Source organism: Clytia hemisphaerica, unplaced genomic scaffold (genome assembly GCF_902728285.1).
Source record: "Clytia hemisphaerica strain Z4C2 unplaced genomic scaffold, Clytia hemisphaerica genome assembly, whole genome shotgun sequence".
Classification (NCBI taxonomy): Eukaryota; Metazoa; Cnidaria; class Hydrozoa; order Leptothecata; family Clytiidae; genus Clytia; species Clytia hemisphaerica.
In genome coordinates, this window is record NW_027103950.1 from 265,113 (window position 1) to 283,977 (window position 18,865).

The window sequence follows — 18,865 nt, forward strand, 5'->3', positions numbered from 1 at the left end:
TATTTTCATAGTCAACCCAGTGGATTTTAAAACTTGACCGGGTCAATAATGAAAAAGGGATAATCAATGGGTCATTCCCCATGGCCTAAATCTCTATACAAGGGATGGACGAACCTTTTCAAGTCAAAAGATCCCAAAAAACAAGCATTTTTACCGTTCTTGAATTTGCGGGCTAAAACAGCGGGTTATTCCAGTCTGCCATAGGATCTTGGGGATATTTGAAATAGGCTACGAAACGGTGTCGAGAGAAAAAGCCATGTTTTTCTGGTACAGGCCATGAGGGTAGATGATGTTATCGTCCGTGTAAAGTTCGATTTCGGCGCGAGAGAAAGTACAGCTAGCTATCCCTAATTCGAAGTTGAACGAGGATTATAATATGTTCGAATTACAGAAAGATTCGAATTATAGAAAGTATTTAAGAGCGTTTCTCCTTTGAAGGGTATTGAGAATTAATTCGAATGATAGAATAGTTTGAATAGTAGAAGCTCGAATTAGCGAGAGCTCACTGTATATGGCTCGGATTGAATCTGCTTACGGCTGTTGAAATATAGCGGTAATAGGGATGAGTTATTGGAGACATCAGTCACCCCCGAAAAAATCTCACGTCTTCTCGTTTGTTCCTTTTTTAAGGTGAAACTTCATAGAGTTGAAATTACGGTGAGAAGTAACTTCATTCAAAGTTCTGTTTTTAATAAACACCTTTCATTAGATATATATTTTCGTGAAATTCGAGATCTCTTACATGAAATCATCAAGCTTTTTCAGTTTCTTAAAATTTTAAACATTGTAAACATTATATTTACGCTTCCTTCTTTTACACTGTTTCTAATAAGATCAAAGAGGCTTAAAAACGCAAAAAAATGGAACAATGTCGTAAAATGTTTCTTAAAATCCCAAAATACCTCGATTTTTCCCTAAAATAAGAACAATGTTTAGCCCAAAGTACCAAAGAAAAAAAAAGAACGGCTGAGCCTTGTCAAAAACCTATCTAGTTTCTTTGATGAAATGAAAGTGACCATATGGTTAGTATATGTCTCCTTCCATATTCAAGTTTCAAACACATAGAATGTACGCTAATAATTTCGACCGGCTTTACTAATTTCCTGAAGATTATAAATTTCAGGGAAAACATATTTTTTGACTTTCTTTTTGACTCTATTTGAAGGCCATATAAATTCGATATAGTTAGCGGTTTTAACAGACGAAAACCGATTGTCACATGAACTAATGCTGAATATCGGTGAAAGCTACGAATGCTCTGTTTCAATAATCTTGTTGCTTCGGTGATATCGACCAAATTTTGATCAGCTCAATATACATTAGACTCCAGATTTGTCTCAGAAAGGAGCCTAGACAAAATTAGCCTACACTGGACCTTTTAATATTGGACATTGAGAATACTCCAAAAGTAAATAATCTTAACATTGTTGCTGCGATCTCGGCTAAATTTTGATCAGCTCAATATACACTCTAGAATTGTCTCAAAAAAGAGCCTAGACAAAATTAGCCTGCGCTAGGCCTACAATCTTGGAATTCCAAAAGAAGTTTTTTTGACAGTGTTGCTGCGATTTAAATCAATTTTTGAAATGGTATTAATGGATGGCAAAAACCATGAAAGTTGGCTTCAAAAACGTCGGAAAACATTCGTCGCATATTTGATCGAGACATGCGCACTAGGCATGGAATATTCGTTGACTTTCATAACACTTTGGATGTACCTGAAAGATGTAATACAAACAGATGATTTGAATTTCTTTTACAGTTCAATCTCGGCTGTCTATCTCATATCACAGGTAAAGACCTTTTTGTCCTATATTTTCCAATATAGCCTGTAATTCCCGGGGGGGGGGCATACGAAGGCAAAAATAGGTGTTTGTTATGTGCGTGCCTTATTAAGGTTATTTTAAGTATTTTTCTGAAATTTGCCCGTACCGGTGAAACAGGTCTCCGACCCCGATTCGAACCACCAAATGCAAGCAACCTTGGTTTACAAACCCAATGCCTAACCGCTTGCGCCAACCAGACACGACAGAAAACTGTCATTCACAAATACTTATAGCGTGTAATTTACAGACCTTAATTAAGAAAGCTCCCAACCCTACCGGTGCCCCTACAAGGATCCCTATGGGATCCTAAGTTATGTCACAGGGTACGAATGCCCCTAAGAAGGCCTTCGGCCTTATATTGGACTCTCGAGCTCCAACCCTAACCCTAACTGATAATAACCGAACCCCCGTCTAGGTCCGCGGATTGAAAAATTTCGTTTGCATCCTGGAGTATGATATCGTTTGCTAAGCCTAAAGGTTTCATAAATCAGCATTAAATTGATCTCTCTTTAAGGGTCTGTTTTTTTCACAAACTCGAGTGAAAGAAAGAGTGATGTCCACTTTTTCAGCAAAAATCAGCCTCTCTAAAGGCCGGTCTCCACTTGCGCGCGCTGTGATCGCACACGTTTCAACTTTTTTCAACCATTACGTCAGATTGCGCCAATGGAGTTGCTTCATTTTCCTTTTTACCACAATAGAGTGAAAGCTTTGCTCGAAAAGGTACGATCGAAGCGCGCGCAAGTGGAGACTGGCCCTAAGAGTAATGTTTGGAGGTCAAGCACGCACTTGCCCAGCATCTTTCAATTCAGGCTATCATTTGGTGAGTCAAGTTAATTTTTTACGATATCATTATTCGAATTGTTGATTTCTCTTATAGGTTGCAATGTCGGTGTTATTCGGTGCTTTAATTTTATTCGACCATTATCGAAACGCCCGCCTCATGATCCTTATTGGAAACCTGTGTATCATCTCAGGTAACATTCTCTACACTATACCCTTCTCTCCGTGGTATTTGTTCACTGGGCGTCTCATCTCTGGCGGTGGTGGGTGTCTTCGCTCTATCATGACGGCCGAAATCGTCCGCGCTTATCCCGAATCGGAATTAAGTGGGAAATTTTCATCAATCGGGCTTTCATTTGCACTTGGATTTGTTTTTGGACCATTACTGAATATTCCTTTCGCAAATGAAAATTTCTTACTTTTTGGAATCCCGATTTCGTACGCTAACGCACCTGGGCTGGTACTAAGTGTTATTTTCATGGTGATTCAGTTACTGGATTTTTATTTGGTTTCGAATTTATCATTGGAATATGAAATATGAAAAGAATTTGGTGATGGTGATAGTGGAAGCCAATATTCAATCATTAGTAATGATAGCAGTGGCGAAGATGGCGGTGTTGATGGTGGTGGTAAAAGTCAATATTCAATCATTGGTGATGACGGCTATGAGGAAAGTCAGATTAAAGATGATCTTGGTAAGTTTCATTCATTCAATTTTGATCGTATGCTTGCTATTACCTTGTAGGAATCATTGATATACACCCTTTATGTCTTTAAACTTTCCACGCTTTTCTACTTTAAGAGTTATTATCAAGAAAAAAAACAACTACTGCATTCTCTTAAGTACTCTGAGTTTCATGTCTTTGCACGACAATCATCAGGTCCTAATAGAAAAACTTTCGTAAGTGTCGTTTTCATTGTATTTTCTATAATTTCAGATTCATCCAGCCGACTACTTCCTTTCACCATTGGCGACGAAGATTCGGATGATCAACCAAGACACCAATGGTATATATTCTTCAAAATGATACACAATGTCCAAATCTGTTTCATCCTTTTTCTTATCCCTTCTTTTTCATGTATTGTANACACAGTCCATTTCAATTCCCAAATAAATTATTATTCCTTAGAGAGGTGAACGCATCAAATATTGCTATTACGTGTCGTTATGACGTTCAAGTTGCAAGAAAGATACGAAAAACATGCTATGTATGAAAAATTGAATGTTGACACAGAAATTTTCAAAATTTAACTCAATAAAACCATCGATCCACCACGAGCCTCCAAAATATTTTCATACCAAGGTGAAGCCAAGACACTCAAGTCTCATATATGTCGATCTTAGCTCTTCTCAGAAGATGTTAGAGAGATATGCCAACTTAAAATTCTGTATCATTTTAGGTTTTGTTTGATTTTTCTTGTCTGATGATTTTTTGTCACAACAGATTAACTGTATCCGTTAAGTATTTTAGCATTTATTTCCAAATTTGTGGCGAGTAAAAAAGTACAAAAAGAGAAAGATAAGAGGACTTTTAGAAAAGAGATCATTAATCATTTTTCAAAATCAGAGAACTTCGGCCGCCATGACCGTTGCATTTGCGGAAAACCTAAACTCGATTGTTTTCTTAAACAAAAGAAGACAATGCTTCCTCTCCACCGTTTTATTACGTTGTTTTTCCAGTGTTATAATAAATCATGGTGGAAATGTATTGGATCTTTGAAAATATATCAAGGGATCCGGGAGTTACCTCTTTGTGTTTTGAATTTTAGAACTTGATAGTTAATTTTATATAGAGAGATCTTTAAATTACCATTAAATATCTGATCTTTTTAAGAATGTTGAAACGGGTTACTCTCGGGGTAAATCTGGGACGGGAATTTTATCCACAATACGCATCTTGTATATCATATCAAAATATATCAGGGATGCATGTAGACTAGAGTCTACTCCTGGCTGAACTTTACTTTCTGATGATTTTAATGGCGCTGAGCTCAGTGAAGTAGACTAGAGGATATCGCCATCTTGAATTTTTTCACTTTCGTTTTCGAAAATTATATGAAAACCTAAAATCCAATCAAAGTTTACAAGATGATAATAAAAACACAAAAATACCTCCTAACTTTGAAAAACAATCGATCCCTTGGTCATAGTTTTCTATTTGTTTTTCTCCAAAAAGGGACTGGATCTAGTGGTATATATTTGCTACCACCTCAAGCAAGCCAAAAAATAAAGTCTGCCAATTACACCAGACCACTATCAGCGCCATCCAGTCAATATCAAAAAGCTATACGTTTTTTTTTTATTAGAACCCAGTTTATAAAGAACATTCAGGCTGAAATTCGTCGAAAAATTAAGAACATCGTAAGAACACGCCCAGCCTCAGTTTGGGTAAAAATTACAAGAAACTACAATTTTTTCCTCTTTTCAAGCAGTTTAAGCGAACTTAGGGATGGATTTTCTAAAATCGAAAGTCAAATATTGTCCAAATTTTACCAATTTTAAGTGGCTCTTATTTTGCATGATATTGTCGATTTAGAGTAGTCTGAAAAATTAGAAACATTTAAGAACATTTTAGGCTGAAAATTGCTAAAAAAAAAGCACCCAGGCTCAGGCAAATTTTAGGTGTTTAATAAAAAAAACGTGTAAGTAGCCTCCGGGCTAGGATGCATCAGCCTACATAGGAACCAGAAACAGCTTGTTGAGGGTCGTTTAGCACCCTAGTCTGTATCAAAACCATAAACAAAATCTCCCTATTCATTGTAATGCACCATTGCAATGACTCCCCACGGTACAACAGCTGATTGGTTTTTAAGTGCGTATCTCGACTGATTTTACGTCACTTACACCAATCAGCATTGGATCCATGATGTAATGTCAGAAGACATTGCAATGCATACCATGAATATTTAGAAGCAATACAGATCTGTTAATAAGACTGAAATCCTCATTTTCACAAGAAAATGTTTAACAACTAACAACTGAACCCAAAAATAATCAGAAGAAACAATCCAATGGTAAAAACTCAAACTAATGCTCAAATACTGCAACTAGCAAGGCTAATAAAAATCGCCACTTAATACAAAGCAATCAGCCCAGTAACCACACATCTAAATAACTATCGACATACAAAGTATGAAAAAAACAATCTTAAATAAATCTGATAACAATATGGTAAGGATACAAAAGTTGCTCAGAAGACCTCATAATACAAGCTGTTACATTCCAAAACTTCAAGCTTTTGAATTTATTTTGGTTGATTCTACTTTGCTTACATTTTCATCTACTGATTTGTTGTTTTAAAATGGGGGTCCCCTTTTCTCAAGGCAATTTTCACTCAATGTAATATCAAAAATATTTTAATTTGATAGTATTTGATGAAGTTTTTGTTAATTGTTTTTTTGCGAAAATGGATCTGCAATCCTGAGTTGAGCTCTGATGATATTTCAGATTCATCAGATCAAAATGTTTGCCATGATTCTTCTAAAAATATTTAATTTTTATGAAAATCAAGGGTTCACCCAACAAAGCTTTGCGGATGAAGCAAAGATCCTTAATTCTGACATTTTCAATTGAACAATTAGTCTGTCACTCAAACGGCAAGAATTGGCAGCAAAAAGTGATCCCGTATCCATGATCCGCCCTGTCGGATAACCTAATGTAAGAAATTGCAAAAAAATGGGCTAGTTTTAAGCCCTTCAAAAGTGGGGAAAAAGAGTAAACCAGGTCAATATTTTAAATTATTGAAGGTCTTACCCCGGTAATTAATCCCGTTAGATAAAAATGCAAAAATGTTTCTTTGTCGACGCAAACCGTTCTTGCTTCTCCTCAATCACTGTTTTCCTAAGTTCCGAATGACTAAAAGTCAAGGTTTGCCGAGGGAAAAAAATCTCACCCCCGCCTTCAGGGAAATTCTATATATTTTCATAGTCAACACAGTGGATTTTAAAACTTGACCGGGTCAATAATGAAAAAGGGATAATCAATGGGTCATCATTCCCCATGGCCTAAATCTCTATACAAGGGATGGACGAACCTTTTCAAGTCAAAAAATCCCAAAAAAACAAGCATTTTTACCGTTCTTGAATTTGCGGGCTAAAACAGCGGGTTATTCCAGTCTGCCATAGGATCTTGGGGATATTTGAAATAGGCTACGAAACGGTGTCGAGAGAAAAAGCCATGTTTTTCTGGTACAGGCCATGAGGGTAGATGATGTTATCTTCCGTGTAAAGTTCGATTTCGGCGCGAGAGAAAGTACAGCTAGCTATCCCTAATTCGAAGTTGAACGAGGATTATAATTTGTTCGAATTACAGAAAGATTCGAATTATAGAAAGTATTTAAGAGCGTTTCTCCTTTGAAGGGTATTGAGAATTAATTCGAATGATAGAATAGTTTGAATAGTAGAAGCTCGAATTAGCGAGAGCTCACTGTATATCGCTCGGATTGAATCTGCTTACGGCTGTTGAAAAATAGCGGTAATAGGGATGAGTTATTGGAGACATCAGTCACCCCCGAAAAAATCTCACGTCTTCTCGTTTGCTCCTTTTTTAAGGTGAAACTTCATAGAGTTGAAATTACGGTGAGAAGTAACTTCATTAAAAGTTCTGTTTTTAATAAACACCTTTCATTAGATATATATTTTCGTGAAATTCGAGATTGCTTACATGAAATCATCAAGCTTTTTCAGTTTCTTAAAATTTTAAACATTGTAAACATTATATTTACGCTTCCTTCCTTTACACTGTTTCTAATAAGATCAAAGAGGCTTAAAAACGCAAAAAATGGAACAATGTCGTAAAATGTTTCTTAAAATCCCAAAATACCTCGATTTTTCCCTAAAATAAGAACAATGTTTAGCCCAAAGTAGCAAATAAAAAAAAAGAACGGCTGAGCCTTATCAAAAACCTAGCTAGTTTTTTGATGAAATGAAAGTGACCATATGGTTAGTATATGTCTCCTTCCATATTCAAGTTTCAAACACATAGAATGTACGCTAATAATTTCGACCGGCTTTACTAATTTCCTGAAGATTATAAATTTCAGGGAAAACATATTTTTTGACTTTCTTTTTGACTCTATTTGAAGGCCATATAAATTCGATATAGTTAGCGGTTTTAACAGACGAAAACCGATTGTCACATGAACTAATGCTGAATATCGGTGAAAGCTACGAATGCTCTGTTTCAATAATCTTGTTGCTTCGGTAAAATCGACCAAATTTTTATCAGCTCAATATACATTAGATTCCAGAATTGTCTCAGAAAGGAGCCTAGACAAAATTAGCCTACACTGGGCCTTTTAATATTGGACATTGAGAATACTCCAAAAGTAAATAATCTTAACATTGTTGCTGCGATCTCGGCTAAATTTTTATCAGCTCAATATACACTCTAGAATTGTCTCAAAAAAGAGCCAAGACAAAATTAGCCTGCGCTAGGCCTACAATCTTGGAACTCCAAAAAAAGTTTTTTTGACAGTGTTGCTGCGATTTAAATCAATTTTTGAAATGGTATTAATGGATGGCAAAAACCATGAAACTTGGCTTCAAAAACGTCGGAAAACATTCGTCGCATATTTGATCGAGACATGCGCACTAGGCATGGAATATTCGTTGACTTTCATAACACTTTGGATGTACCTGAAAGATGTAATACAAACAGATGATTTGAATTTCTTTTACAGTTCAATCTCGGCTGTCTATCTCATATCACAGGTAAAGACCTTTTTGTCCTATATTTTCCAATATAGCCTGTAATTCCGGGGGGGGCATACTTAGGCAAAAATAGGTGTTTGTTATGTGCGTGCCTTATTAAGGTTATTTTAAGTATTTTTCTGAAATTTGCCCGTACCGGTGAAACAGGTCTCCGACCCCGATTCGAACCACCAAATGCAAGCAACCTTGGTTTACAAACCCAATGCCTAACCGCTTGCGCCAACCAGACACGACAGAAAACTGTCATTCACAAATACTTATAGCGTGTAATTTACAGACCTTAATTAAGAAAGCTCCCAACCCTACCGGTGCCCCTACAAGGATCCCTATGGGATCCTAAGTTATGTCACAGGGTACGAATGCTCCTAAGAAGGCCTTCGGCCTTATATTGGACTCTCGAGCTCCAACCCTAACCCTAACTGATAATAACCGAACCCCCGTCTAGGTCCGCGGATTGAAAAATTTCGATTGCATCCTGGAGTATGATATCGTTTGCTAAGCCTAAAGGTTTCATAAATCAGCATTAAATTGATCTCTCTTTAAGGGTCTGTTTTTTTCACAAACTCGAGTGAAAGAAAGAGTGATGTCCACTTTTTCAGCAAAAATCAGCCTCTCTAAAGGCCGGTCTCCACTTGCGCGCGCTGTGATCGCACACGTTTCAACTTTTTTCAACCATTACGTCAGATTGCACCAATGGAGTTGCTTCATTTTTCTTTTTACCACAATAGAGTGAAAGCTTTGCTCGAAAAGGTACGATCGAAGCGCGCGCAAGTGGAGACTGGCCCTAAGAGTAATGTTTGGAGGTCAAGCACGCACTTGCCCAGCATCTTTCAATTCAGGCTATCATTTGGTGAGTCAAGTTAATTCTTTACGATATCATTATTCGAATTGTTGATTTCTCTTATAGGTTGCAATGTCGGTGTTATTCGGTGCTTTATTCGACCATTATCGAAACGCCCGCCTCATGATCCTTATTGGAAACCTGTGTATCATCTCAGGTAACATTCTCTACACTATACCCTTCTCTCCGTGGTATTTGTTCACTGGGCGTCTCATCTCTGGCGGTGGTGGGTGTCTTCGCTCTATCATGACGGCCGAAATCGTCCGCGCTTATCCCGAATTGGAATTAAGTGGGAAATTTTCATCAATCGGGCTTTCATTTGCACTTGGATTTGTTTTTTGGACCATTACTGAATATTCCTTTCGCAAATGAAAATTTCTTACTTTTTGGAATCCCGATTTCGTACGCTAACGCACCTGGGCTGGTACTAAGTGTTATTTTCATGGTGATTCAGTTACTGGATTTTTATTTGGTTTCGAATTTATCATTGGAATATGATATGAAAGAATTTGGTGATGGTGATAGTGGAAGCCAATATTCAATCATTAGTAATGATAGCAGTGGCGAAGATGGCGGTGTTGATGGTGGTGGTAAAAGTCAATATTCAATCATTGGTGATGACGGCTATGAGGAAAGTCAGATTAAAGATGATCTTGGTAAGTTTCATTCATTCAATTTTGATCGTATGCTTGCTATTACCTTGTAGGAATCATTGATATACACCCTTTATGTCTTTAAACTTTCCACGCTTTTCTACTTTAAGAGTTATTATCAAGAAAAAAAACAACTACTGCATTCTCTTAAGTACTCTGAGTTTCATGTCTTTGCACGACAATCATCAGGTCCTAATAGAAAAACTTTCGTAAGTGTCGTTTTCATTGTATTTTCTATAATTTCAGATTCATCCAGCCGACTACTTCCTTTCACCATTGGCGACGAAGATTCGGATGATCAACCAAGACACCAATGGTATATATTCTTCAAAATGATACACAATGTCCAAATCTGTTTCATCCTTTTCTTATCCCTTCTTTTCATGTATTGTATGGTTTTGTTTGATTTATGGTTACCAATGACTGCAACCGAATATCTCCAATATGGTGTCACTGAAATCAATTACGTCATTCTTGGATTTGGTGCATGTGCAGTTGTCCAATTGATCGTGTTTACATTTAGACCCATTCCCCAACATTTACTGATTTATTTTGCGATGTTTTGTATCGTTGGAATGATGCTAGATTATGCCATCTTTGTTGTATTGCGACATTTCCATGGCAACCATACTGTAAACATAGTATTATTGGCCATTTGGGATTTTTTAGCAGCAAATATCATTGCGATGGAGGAAATATTTCTTATAGTAACCCTAGCAACAAAGGTTGGATCACGTGTTCAAACTACCACAGAAAGCATCCGATTGGCTTGTTCAAGGACTGGGGCGATTTTAGCTCTGACGTCAGCAGCGAGTGCTTTTAGTTGGATCACAATAACATGTTCCATTTGTATTTCTTTATTATTTATCACCTTAATATTTCTAATTGTAATGCACAAAAGGTTGAGTGAGGAAAGGGTTCTTGTAAGATAGGAAATACTCTTAGATGCATATTCAACATATATTCATTCATTCAAGGGGTTGAAAAATTCTCGAATTCTAATGAACGATAGGGCTTAATTGCTGTTGGAGTTCGAAATTATAATTCTCCATACCCCAAAATCAAGTTTAAGATAAAGCTTTTCAGTTTTTGGACCTACCCCGGTGGGGTGGAGGTCATATAAATTCACCTCTGTCCGTCCGTCCGTTCGTTACCAGCTTTTCTCGAGATTGAATCATAGGAATCATTTGATTTTTGGTAAAAAGGTGCAAAATGGTAGTAGCCAAAATGTGACGGATCCCGATTTTCGAAAAAAAAAATTTTTGGGCATATTTGGGCCAAAAAACGGCTAAAAAACGGGATTTTTGGACTTTGTGAAAAATTGGATCATTAATTTTTTCTGATTTTTTGCATGAAAGTAGGGTACCATCATAGGTAAAAGATGGCTCAAGCAGATTTTTGCAAAAAAATTTATTTGGCTTAAAAAACGCATGTTTATCTATAAGAATCACTATTGATAAGCATACATGTTCTTAGTCAAATTACTCAATTTTTTATGAGATAGATGTTTGTTTTGCTCACGTGGGCTTACTTTTGAAGCATATGTGTGTTTAGACATGAAATTTTGGTTGCTTGGCGTGTTTTTATAGAAAAACTGGCCAAATTCGATATTTTTTATAAGTACATTATCAATTACTAAGGTATTAGCTTTTCTCGAGATTGGCTCTTTCATTCTTTAAGACTTTTTGCACAAAGATGCATAACTATAAACCCTCGAATGTGACGGAGCCCAATTTTCGAAAAAAAAAATGTTTTTGGGCAAATTTGGGCCAAAAAACGGCTAAAAAAGGGTTTTTTGGACTTTGTGAAATATTGGATCGTTGTTTTTTTCTGATTTTTTGCATGAAAGTAGGTAAAAGATGGGTCAAGCAGATTTTTGGAAAATAACTTTTCAGCTCAAAAAAGGCATGTTTATCTATAGGAATCACTATTAATAAGAATACATCAATGTTCTTAGCCAAATTACTCAATTTTTTGATGAGATAGATGTCTTTTTATGCTCACGAAGTCTTGAATATAAAAGAATATTTCAAGAGCATGAAATTTTCGTTTCTAAACGTTTTTCTTATAAGAAACAAACGACTAATTTTAAAAGATCGTCACTATTTGTGTTCTGAACGATTGTTAAATAACGTTCATGTTCACGTAGATATCAATTATATATGTGTTAAATGCATAACCAGGTAGGTTCATAAAAGTATCACTTGTTCCTTTAGCAGCAGTAAATATTTTCAGAAACTAATATACTGTATTAGGATCCTGATAAGATCCGGAGGGGGGGGTGTTTGAATAATCGTTCACAACAAACAGGAAACCCATCTTGATAAGGCACCTGCTGAGAATAAACCCTTTGGGATATTACAATGTATTAGTAGGGGCCACTATGTCGCGAAAAAGCTTCCCGTGTGGAGCAGCTTGTGCAAAGGATTTTATGCTTGAATATTGTTCCTTGAATGTAAAAGATCAAAATTTGAGAGGTGGGGCCGGCTGTGACCACCCGTTGCCATGGAAACTGACGTCATTGGTTACTATGGCAACTAAAATAAAAAGTCGTCAAAATTGAAAAAAATTTGTTTCATTCAAAGAAAAAAAGAGCATGAAATACTGATAAAGAAAAAGGTCACAACCTATATCTGAAAATGAATATATCAGGAGATATTAAGGAAATAAGGCAAAATGACGTCATAAAACGATGACGTCATCGAAAAATAAAAATTTGCCAAAATTCAAAAATTTTTGTTTTTTGGAAAGAATACCTTCCAGTGAACAAAAAATATTATTACGAAAAAGTCTGAAAATCCTTTTTAAGAAGTCTATGAGCAAAAATTGATATTTTTAAATTTTGCAATAAATTCAAACTAAATTGCTTAGTGTTCTATTGTAATTCCTCAATTCAATTTTCAATAAAATCGAAGGGAGATAAACATCAGGCCCGGCGATACCGGGAGACCTTTTGAGTAAATGAGATTTTTTCTAAAATTTCTAGCGAATTTTATCTCATTTTGAGGCTTTAGCCTCCCCATCCACTTTTACGGTTGTTCCGCCGGACCTGAACATAACATAAAACTCTCAAGCTACAAGTTGTTAATTGCACTTTGGAATTTTTAATTTCAAAAAACTGCGCACCAAAGTCAAAAAGGTTTAATAAGAAGTGGATGAATGCATCAAAGAGTGCTTAATGAATGCTACGTTTTTTTCAGTTCAATTTGTTTTCTTGCACAGGTTTAGAATTTTTAAACATAGTCAATTATTCTGGATTGAATATGAAAAAAACGGAGAATGCTTTACAACCAACTAGAAAAGCTTTCAAATTATGTGCGGTTTTTTTTTCATTATTAAGATGCATTTTTTAATACGGAAGTAAGCAATTATTTTTTGATTTGAGTAATAAATATAAGCTTAGCGAGACTGAACATTTCCGTCATGAAACTGATAGAGATATGATTCTAATGTCATCTGACATGGGGATATAGCTCAGTGGTAGAGCATTCGACTGCAGATCGAGAGGTCCCCGGTTCAAACCCGGGTGTCCCCTAAGTTTTAAATTTTTTTGACTTAGTTCATCATATTTCAGAGCTTCGTGGTATTTAGACTAGAGTCTGAACTTTGCATTGTCGAGTGAAGAGACTACCTTAAAGTACGAAGTGAGGGTACCAAATTTGCGTTTTTATGCGGAACTAATTTTGGCGATAGACAACCAAAAACGCGAAAATTAGTTACTGCCAAAATTAGTTCCCTTATGGCAGGAGTACTTCGTCGTAAATTTGGAAAAAAATTACCATAATTATCAAAAATAATCTGACATGGGGATATAGCTCAGTGGTAGAGCATTCGACTATGAAAAATCTCTATGAAATTTTATAAGAATCCGCGCAAAACTTACGTTCCTTTCGAATAGATACCCAATAAATATAATAATTCGCGAAAATTCAGAAAATCTCTATGAAATTCTATAAAAATCCGCGCAACACTTACGTTCCTTTCGAATAGATACCCAATAAATATAATAATGAAATATTGAATACATGCCCTATCCACTAAAGTATAAATTTCTCAAATGGACTTTTCCAGAAAGAATTTTACCCCCACTGTTGAGGATATTTTTCGAAGTATCGAACCCCTGGATATCCTACTTTATTAGTAAAGACCCTGGGTATCCACTCTTAATTATATGTTCAACCCCCTGGATATCCTCTCTTATAAAGATGCTTACCCCTGGATATCGTATTTTTTACTTGAAAAGACACTGTAACCCCTGTATATCCGCTCCCTTAAAGATATTTAGCCCCTTGGATATCCACTTTTGAACAAAAATCGTTAACCCCCTGGAAAATAACCAAAATAATAATAAGCATTATTGCCAAAAGTTTCAAGATAGATTGGTGATCATCAATGGCAAAAAACTTTTGCGAAAAATTATTTTTGGCGGTTTACCTGAGGGTCAATAGGGAAAATATGGGTATTTTCAATGAATTTTGACACTTTATAAGACTGGAAAAGTGCTTATTTAAGGAGATATAGGATTTGGCTCCCGGACTAGCAGTGAAGAGGTCTATCGGGATCGATTTTCTTTATAAACAGAAGTTTTTACGCTCCCACGAGGGACTTGAAATTACTCTTTTGGCTGTATCTCGATTTTTAACAATGACTTTTCGTGCAACCTCTATGGAATTGAGTGTCATCTGTTATGTTGTTAATATTTTTACAAATCCTCGAGAGAATTGAAGACAGTTTTTAACTGTTTCATGTCGTTGACGCAATCTCTAGATAGCAGAACTCACTTTTTAATGATACTTGGCTTCAGTTCGTGCGTGAGTCGAATTAGTTGAAAATAGTGAAGCTCGAAGAAAGTGATCAAACGTTTTTGTTGAGAGGGATGCTAAATAGTTTTGGTCAGTTGAACTTCTAAATATCAATTTCCGATTGTCACATGAACTATGTAATGCTGAATATCGGTGAAAGCTAATTTTGATCAGCTCAATATACATTAGACTCCAGAATTGTCTCAGAAAGGAGTCTAGACAAAATTAGCCTGCGCTAGGCATACAATCTTGGAACGCTGATAATACTCTAAAAATAAATAATCTTGGCATTGTTACTACGATTTAAATCAATTTTTGAAATGGTATTAATGGATGGCAAAAACCATGAAAGTTGGCTTCAAAAACGTCGGAAAACATTCGTCGCATATTTGATCGAGACATGCGCACTGGGAATGGAATATTCGTTGACTTTCATAACACTTTGGATGTACCTGAAAGATGTAATACAAACAGATGATTTGAATTTATTTTACAGTTCGATCTCGGTTATCTATCTCATATCACAGGTAAAGATTTCTTCCTATATTTTCCAATATAGCCTATCATTCCTGGGGGGATACTTAGGCAAAAATGGGTGTTTTTGCTATGTGTGTGCCTTATTAAGGCTCGGGTTTTTCACCTTCCAAAGTCTCTCTAAGCCTAAGGGTTTCAAAAATCAGATAAATTTAAATTGGTCTCTTCTAAGGGTCTGTTTTTTTTCACAAACTCGAGTGAAAGAAAGAGTGACGTCCACTTTTTCAGCAAAAATCAGCCTCTATAAAGGTCGGTCTCCACTTGCGCGCACTGTGATCGCACACGCTTCAACTTTTTTCAACCGTTACGTTAGATCGCGCCAATGGAGTTGCTTCATTTTCCTTTTTACCACAATAGTGTGAAAGCTTTGCTCGAAAAAGGTACGATCGAAGCGCGCGCAAGTGGAGACCGGCCCTAAGAGTAATGTTTGGAGGTCAAGCACGCACATACCTAGCATCTTTCAATTCAGGCTATCATTTGGTGAGTCAAGTTGATTCTTTACGATATCATTATTCGAATTGTTGAATTCTCTTATAGGTTGCAATGTCGGTGTTATTCGGTGCTTTATTCGACCATCATCGAAACGCCCGCCTCATGATCCTTATTGGAAACTTGTGTATCATCTCAGGTAACATTCTCTACACTATACCCTACTCTCCGTGGTATTTGTTCACTGGGCGTCTCATCTCTGGCGGTGGTGGGTGTCTTCGCTCTATCATGACGGCCGAAATTGTCCGCGCTTATCCCAAATCGGAATTAAGTGGGAAATTTTCATCAATCGGGCTTTCATTTGCACTTGGATTCGTTTTCGGACCATTATTGAATATTCCTTTTGCAAATGAAAATTTCTCGCTTTTTGGATTCCCGATTTCGTACGCTAACGCACCTGGGCTGGTACTAAGTGTTATTTTCATGGTGATTCAATTACTGGATTTTTATTTGGTTTCGAATTTATCATTGGAATATGATATGAAAGAATTTGGTGATGGTGATAGTGGAAGCCAATATTCAATCATTGGTAATGATGGCGGTGGCGATGGTGGTGGTGTTGATGGTGGTGGTGAAAGTCAATATTCAATCATTGGTGATGACGGTTATGAGAAAAGTCAGATTAAAGATGATCTTGGTAAGTTTCATTCTTTCAATTTTGATCGTATGCTATTACCTTGTAGGAATCATTGATATACACCCTTTATGTCTTTAAACTTTCCACGCTTTTCTACTTTAAGAGTTATTATCAAGAAAAAAAACAACTACTGCATTCTCTTAAGTACTCTGAGTTTCATGTCTTTGCACGACAATCATCAGGTTCCAATAGAAAAACTTTCGTAAGTGTCGTTTTCATTGTATTTTCTATAATTTCAGATTCATCCAGCCGACTACTTCCTTTCACCATTGGCGACGAAGATTCGGATGATCAACCAAGATACCAATGGTATATATTCTTCAAAATGATACACAATGTCCAAATCTGTTTCATCCTTTTCTTATCCCTTTTTTTCATGTATTGTATGGTTTTGTTTGATTTATGGTTACCAATGACTGCAACCGAATATCTCCAATATGGTGTCACTGAAATCAATTACGTCATTCTTGGATTTGGTGCATGTGCAGTTGTCCAATTGATCGTGTTTACATTTAGACCCATTCCCCAACATTTACTGATTTATTTTGCGATGTTTTGTATCTTTGGAATGATGCTAGATTATGCCATCTTTGTTGTATTGCGACATTTCCATGGCAACCATACTGTAAACATAGTATTATTGGCCATTTGGGATTTTTTAGCAGCAAATATCATTGCGATGGAGGAAATATTTCTTATAGTAACCCTAGCAACAAAGGTTGGATCACGTGTTCAAACTACCACAGAAAGCATCCGATTGGCTTGTTCAAGGACTGGGGCGATTTTAGCTCTGACGTCAGCAGCGAGTGCTTTTAGTTGGATCACTATAACATGTTCCATTTGTATTTCTTTATTATTTATCTCCTTAATATTTCTAATTGTAATGCACAAACGATTGAGTGAGGAAAGGGTTCTTGTAAGATAGGAAATACTTTTAGCTGTCTAGTATACAATAAATTTATACACCAAATTGCTGTTCGGATCCGATACTATACTTCAGTATATCCCAAAATAAGGTTTCAGATAGCTTAAAATAAAGCTTTTCAGTTTTTCCTTTAGCAGCAGTAAATATTTTCAGAAACTAACATATTAGGATCCTGATAAGATCCAAGGGGAGGGGTGTTTGTGTAATCGTTTCACAACAAACAAGAAACCCATTTTAATAAGGCACCTGCTGAGAATATAACCCCTTGGGATATTACAATGTATATTTTATGCACTTAATTCAACTCTTTCGTAGACTGACGAAACTCAAGGATTATTTAAGAACATTTTTAAGCCTTAGTAGACTTAGTAAATATTCATTTAGGCTTAAAATCTAAAAATTTAAGAACACCCGACATTAATAATAACCCGGCTTATTAACGTTATAACGTTCTTATAAAAGAAACATGTAGTCCACCCATGCAAGATTCGAAAAGGAAGATCAAAATTTTACTTTGTCGAGAGGATAAGCCATCCTCGTCAAGAAAAAGATCTCCACAGAAATTGAAGAAAATGAATGTCACTTTTCCGCTAACTCTTATAAGGGCTCTGACCATAGTGAATTTTTAATATTTGCTACTTACAAAATATAAAGTTCTTCTTGATGTAGCCCAAAAAACTGTGGCATGTTATACATATTCTGTTACTAGTCTTAGGCCAATTATCCGCGAGTCTGAAAATTTAAGAATCGCAATGAAAAAATTTGATGAAGAAGAAAATGAAGACTTTTGCGAAGAAGAGTATTTTAACTTTGAAGAGCTTAGTTTCGGCGAAGAAAAAACATTTTGAAAATTTTTTTGCCTAAAAGCTTATTTGCTTCAAAATTTTGAAAATAATGCTTTTTGACCAATTTTCCATCCCAATTTTTCATAAAAAAACGGAAAAAACTCTTGTCTATTGCTCGTTCCGACATCGACTTTTTAGTTCTGGCTATCTTCTCTGAGGCTTTTTTCTGACCCCCTGGTGACTTTTCTAACTTATTTACTATGTTTTCTGACTATTTTAAAGTGTTTTAACTTACCTTGAAATATCGACCAAATAAAAGAGTTTCTGATCAGAAACCCAGCGCGATATCCATTCCTCAACTCAATTTTCAATAAAATTGGATGTATCATTTTTAAAGGGGAATAAACACTAGGCCCGGTGTCACAGTAAAATATTACTCCCCAAAATTTATACTCTCCAGTCATTATTTACTGGGAAATAATTACTCCTCAGTAATCTTTTCCCAGGAAATTATTACTTCCGGGAGTATAAATTTACGCGAAAATAATGACTCCCTTTGGGAAATTTTTACTCCCCTGATAGTATACCAAAAAACTGGTATAGATCACGATCAACATTCGGTTTCCGAATCTCTTTTTTCCTGTTTATCATGAATAAATAACAATAACAATATGGAAACTTTTTACTGTTATTGCTCCAGCCACGCTGAGCATTAAAATGAGTATCATTCATCGGGCGTTCAAGACTTCAAAAATAATTTCCTGATTTCACTTTCGATTTCGATTTCGATTTCGGATTTTTTGTAGAGAATCGGGATTTTCGGGTGGAACATTATCTCCTTAATGGTGCGCTCCTATTTTCTTCAACTTAGCAATATTAGC

At 36.0% G+C, this 18,865-nt stretch overlaps 2 protein-coding genes and 1 non-coding gene across 3 annotated transcripts; all 3 read left to right on the forward strand.

Moving 5' to 3' along the window:
• The first annotated feature begins 8,096 nt into the window (after positions 1-8,096).
• LOC136810086 (uncharacterized) lies at positions 8,097-10,781 on the forward strand. The gene is made up of 3 exons (XM_067066660.1): positions 8,097-8,318; positions 9,226-9,815; positions 10,059-10,781. Exons 2-3 carry the CDS (start codon positions 9,602-9,604, stop codon positions 10,742-10,744), a joined length of 900 nt encoding a protein of 299 aa, XP_066922761.1. The 5' UTR covers positions 8,097-8,318; positions 9,226-9,601; the 3' UTR covers positions 10,745-10,781.
• Positions 10,782-13,275: 2,494 nt separating this feature from the next.
• On the forward strand, positions 13,276-13,347 carry Trnac-gca (transfer RNA cysteine (anticodon GCA)). The gene has a single exon. It is a non-coding gene; the product is annotated as a tRNA-Cys (tRNA).
• A 2,342-nt stretch (positions 13,348-15,689) lies between these two features.
• LOC136810087 (uncharacterized) lies at positions 15,690-17,235 on the forward strand. The gene is made up of 2 exons (XM_067066661.1): positions 15,690-16,274; positions 16,514-17,235. The coding sequence occupies exons 1-2, from the start codon at positions 15,692-15,694 to the stop codon at positions 17,197-17,199; spliced, it is 1,269 nt and encodes a 422-aa protein (XP_066922762.1). The 5' UTR covers positions 15,690-15,691; the 3' UTR covers positions 17,200-17,235.
• Positions 17,236-18,865: the final 1,630 nt, after the last annotated feature.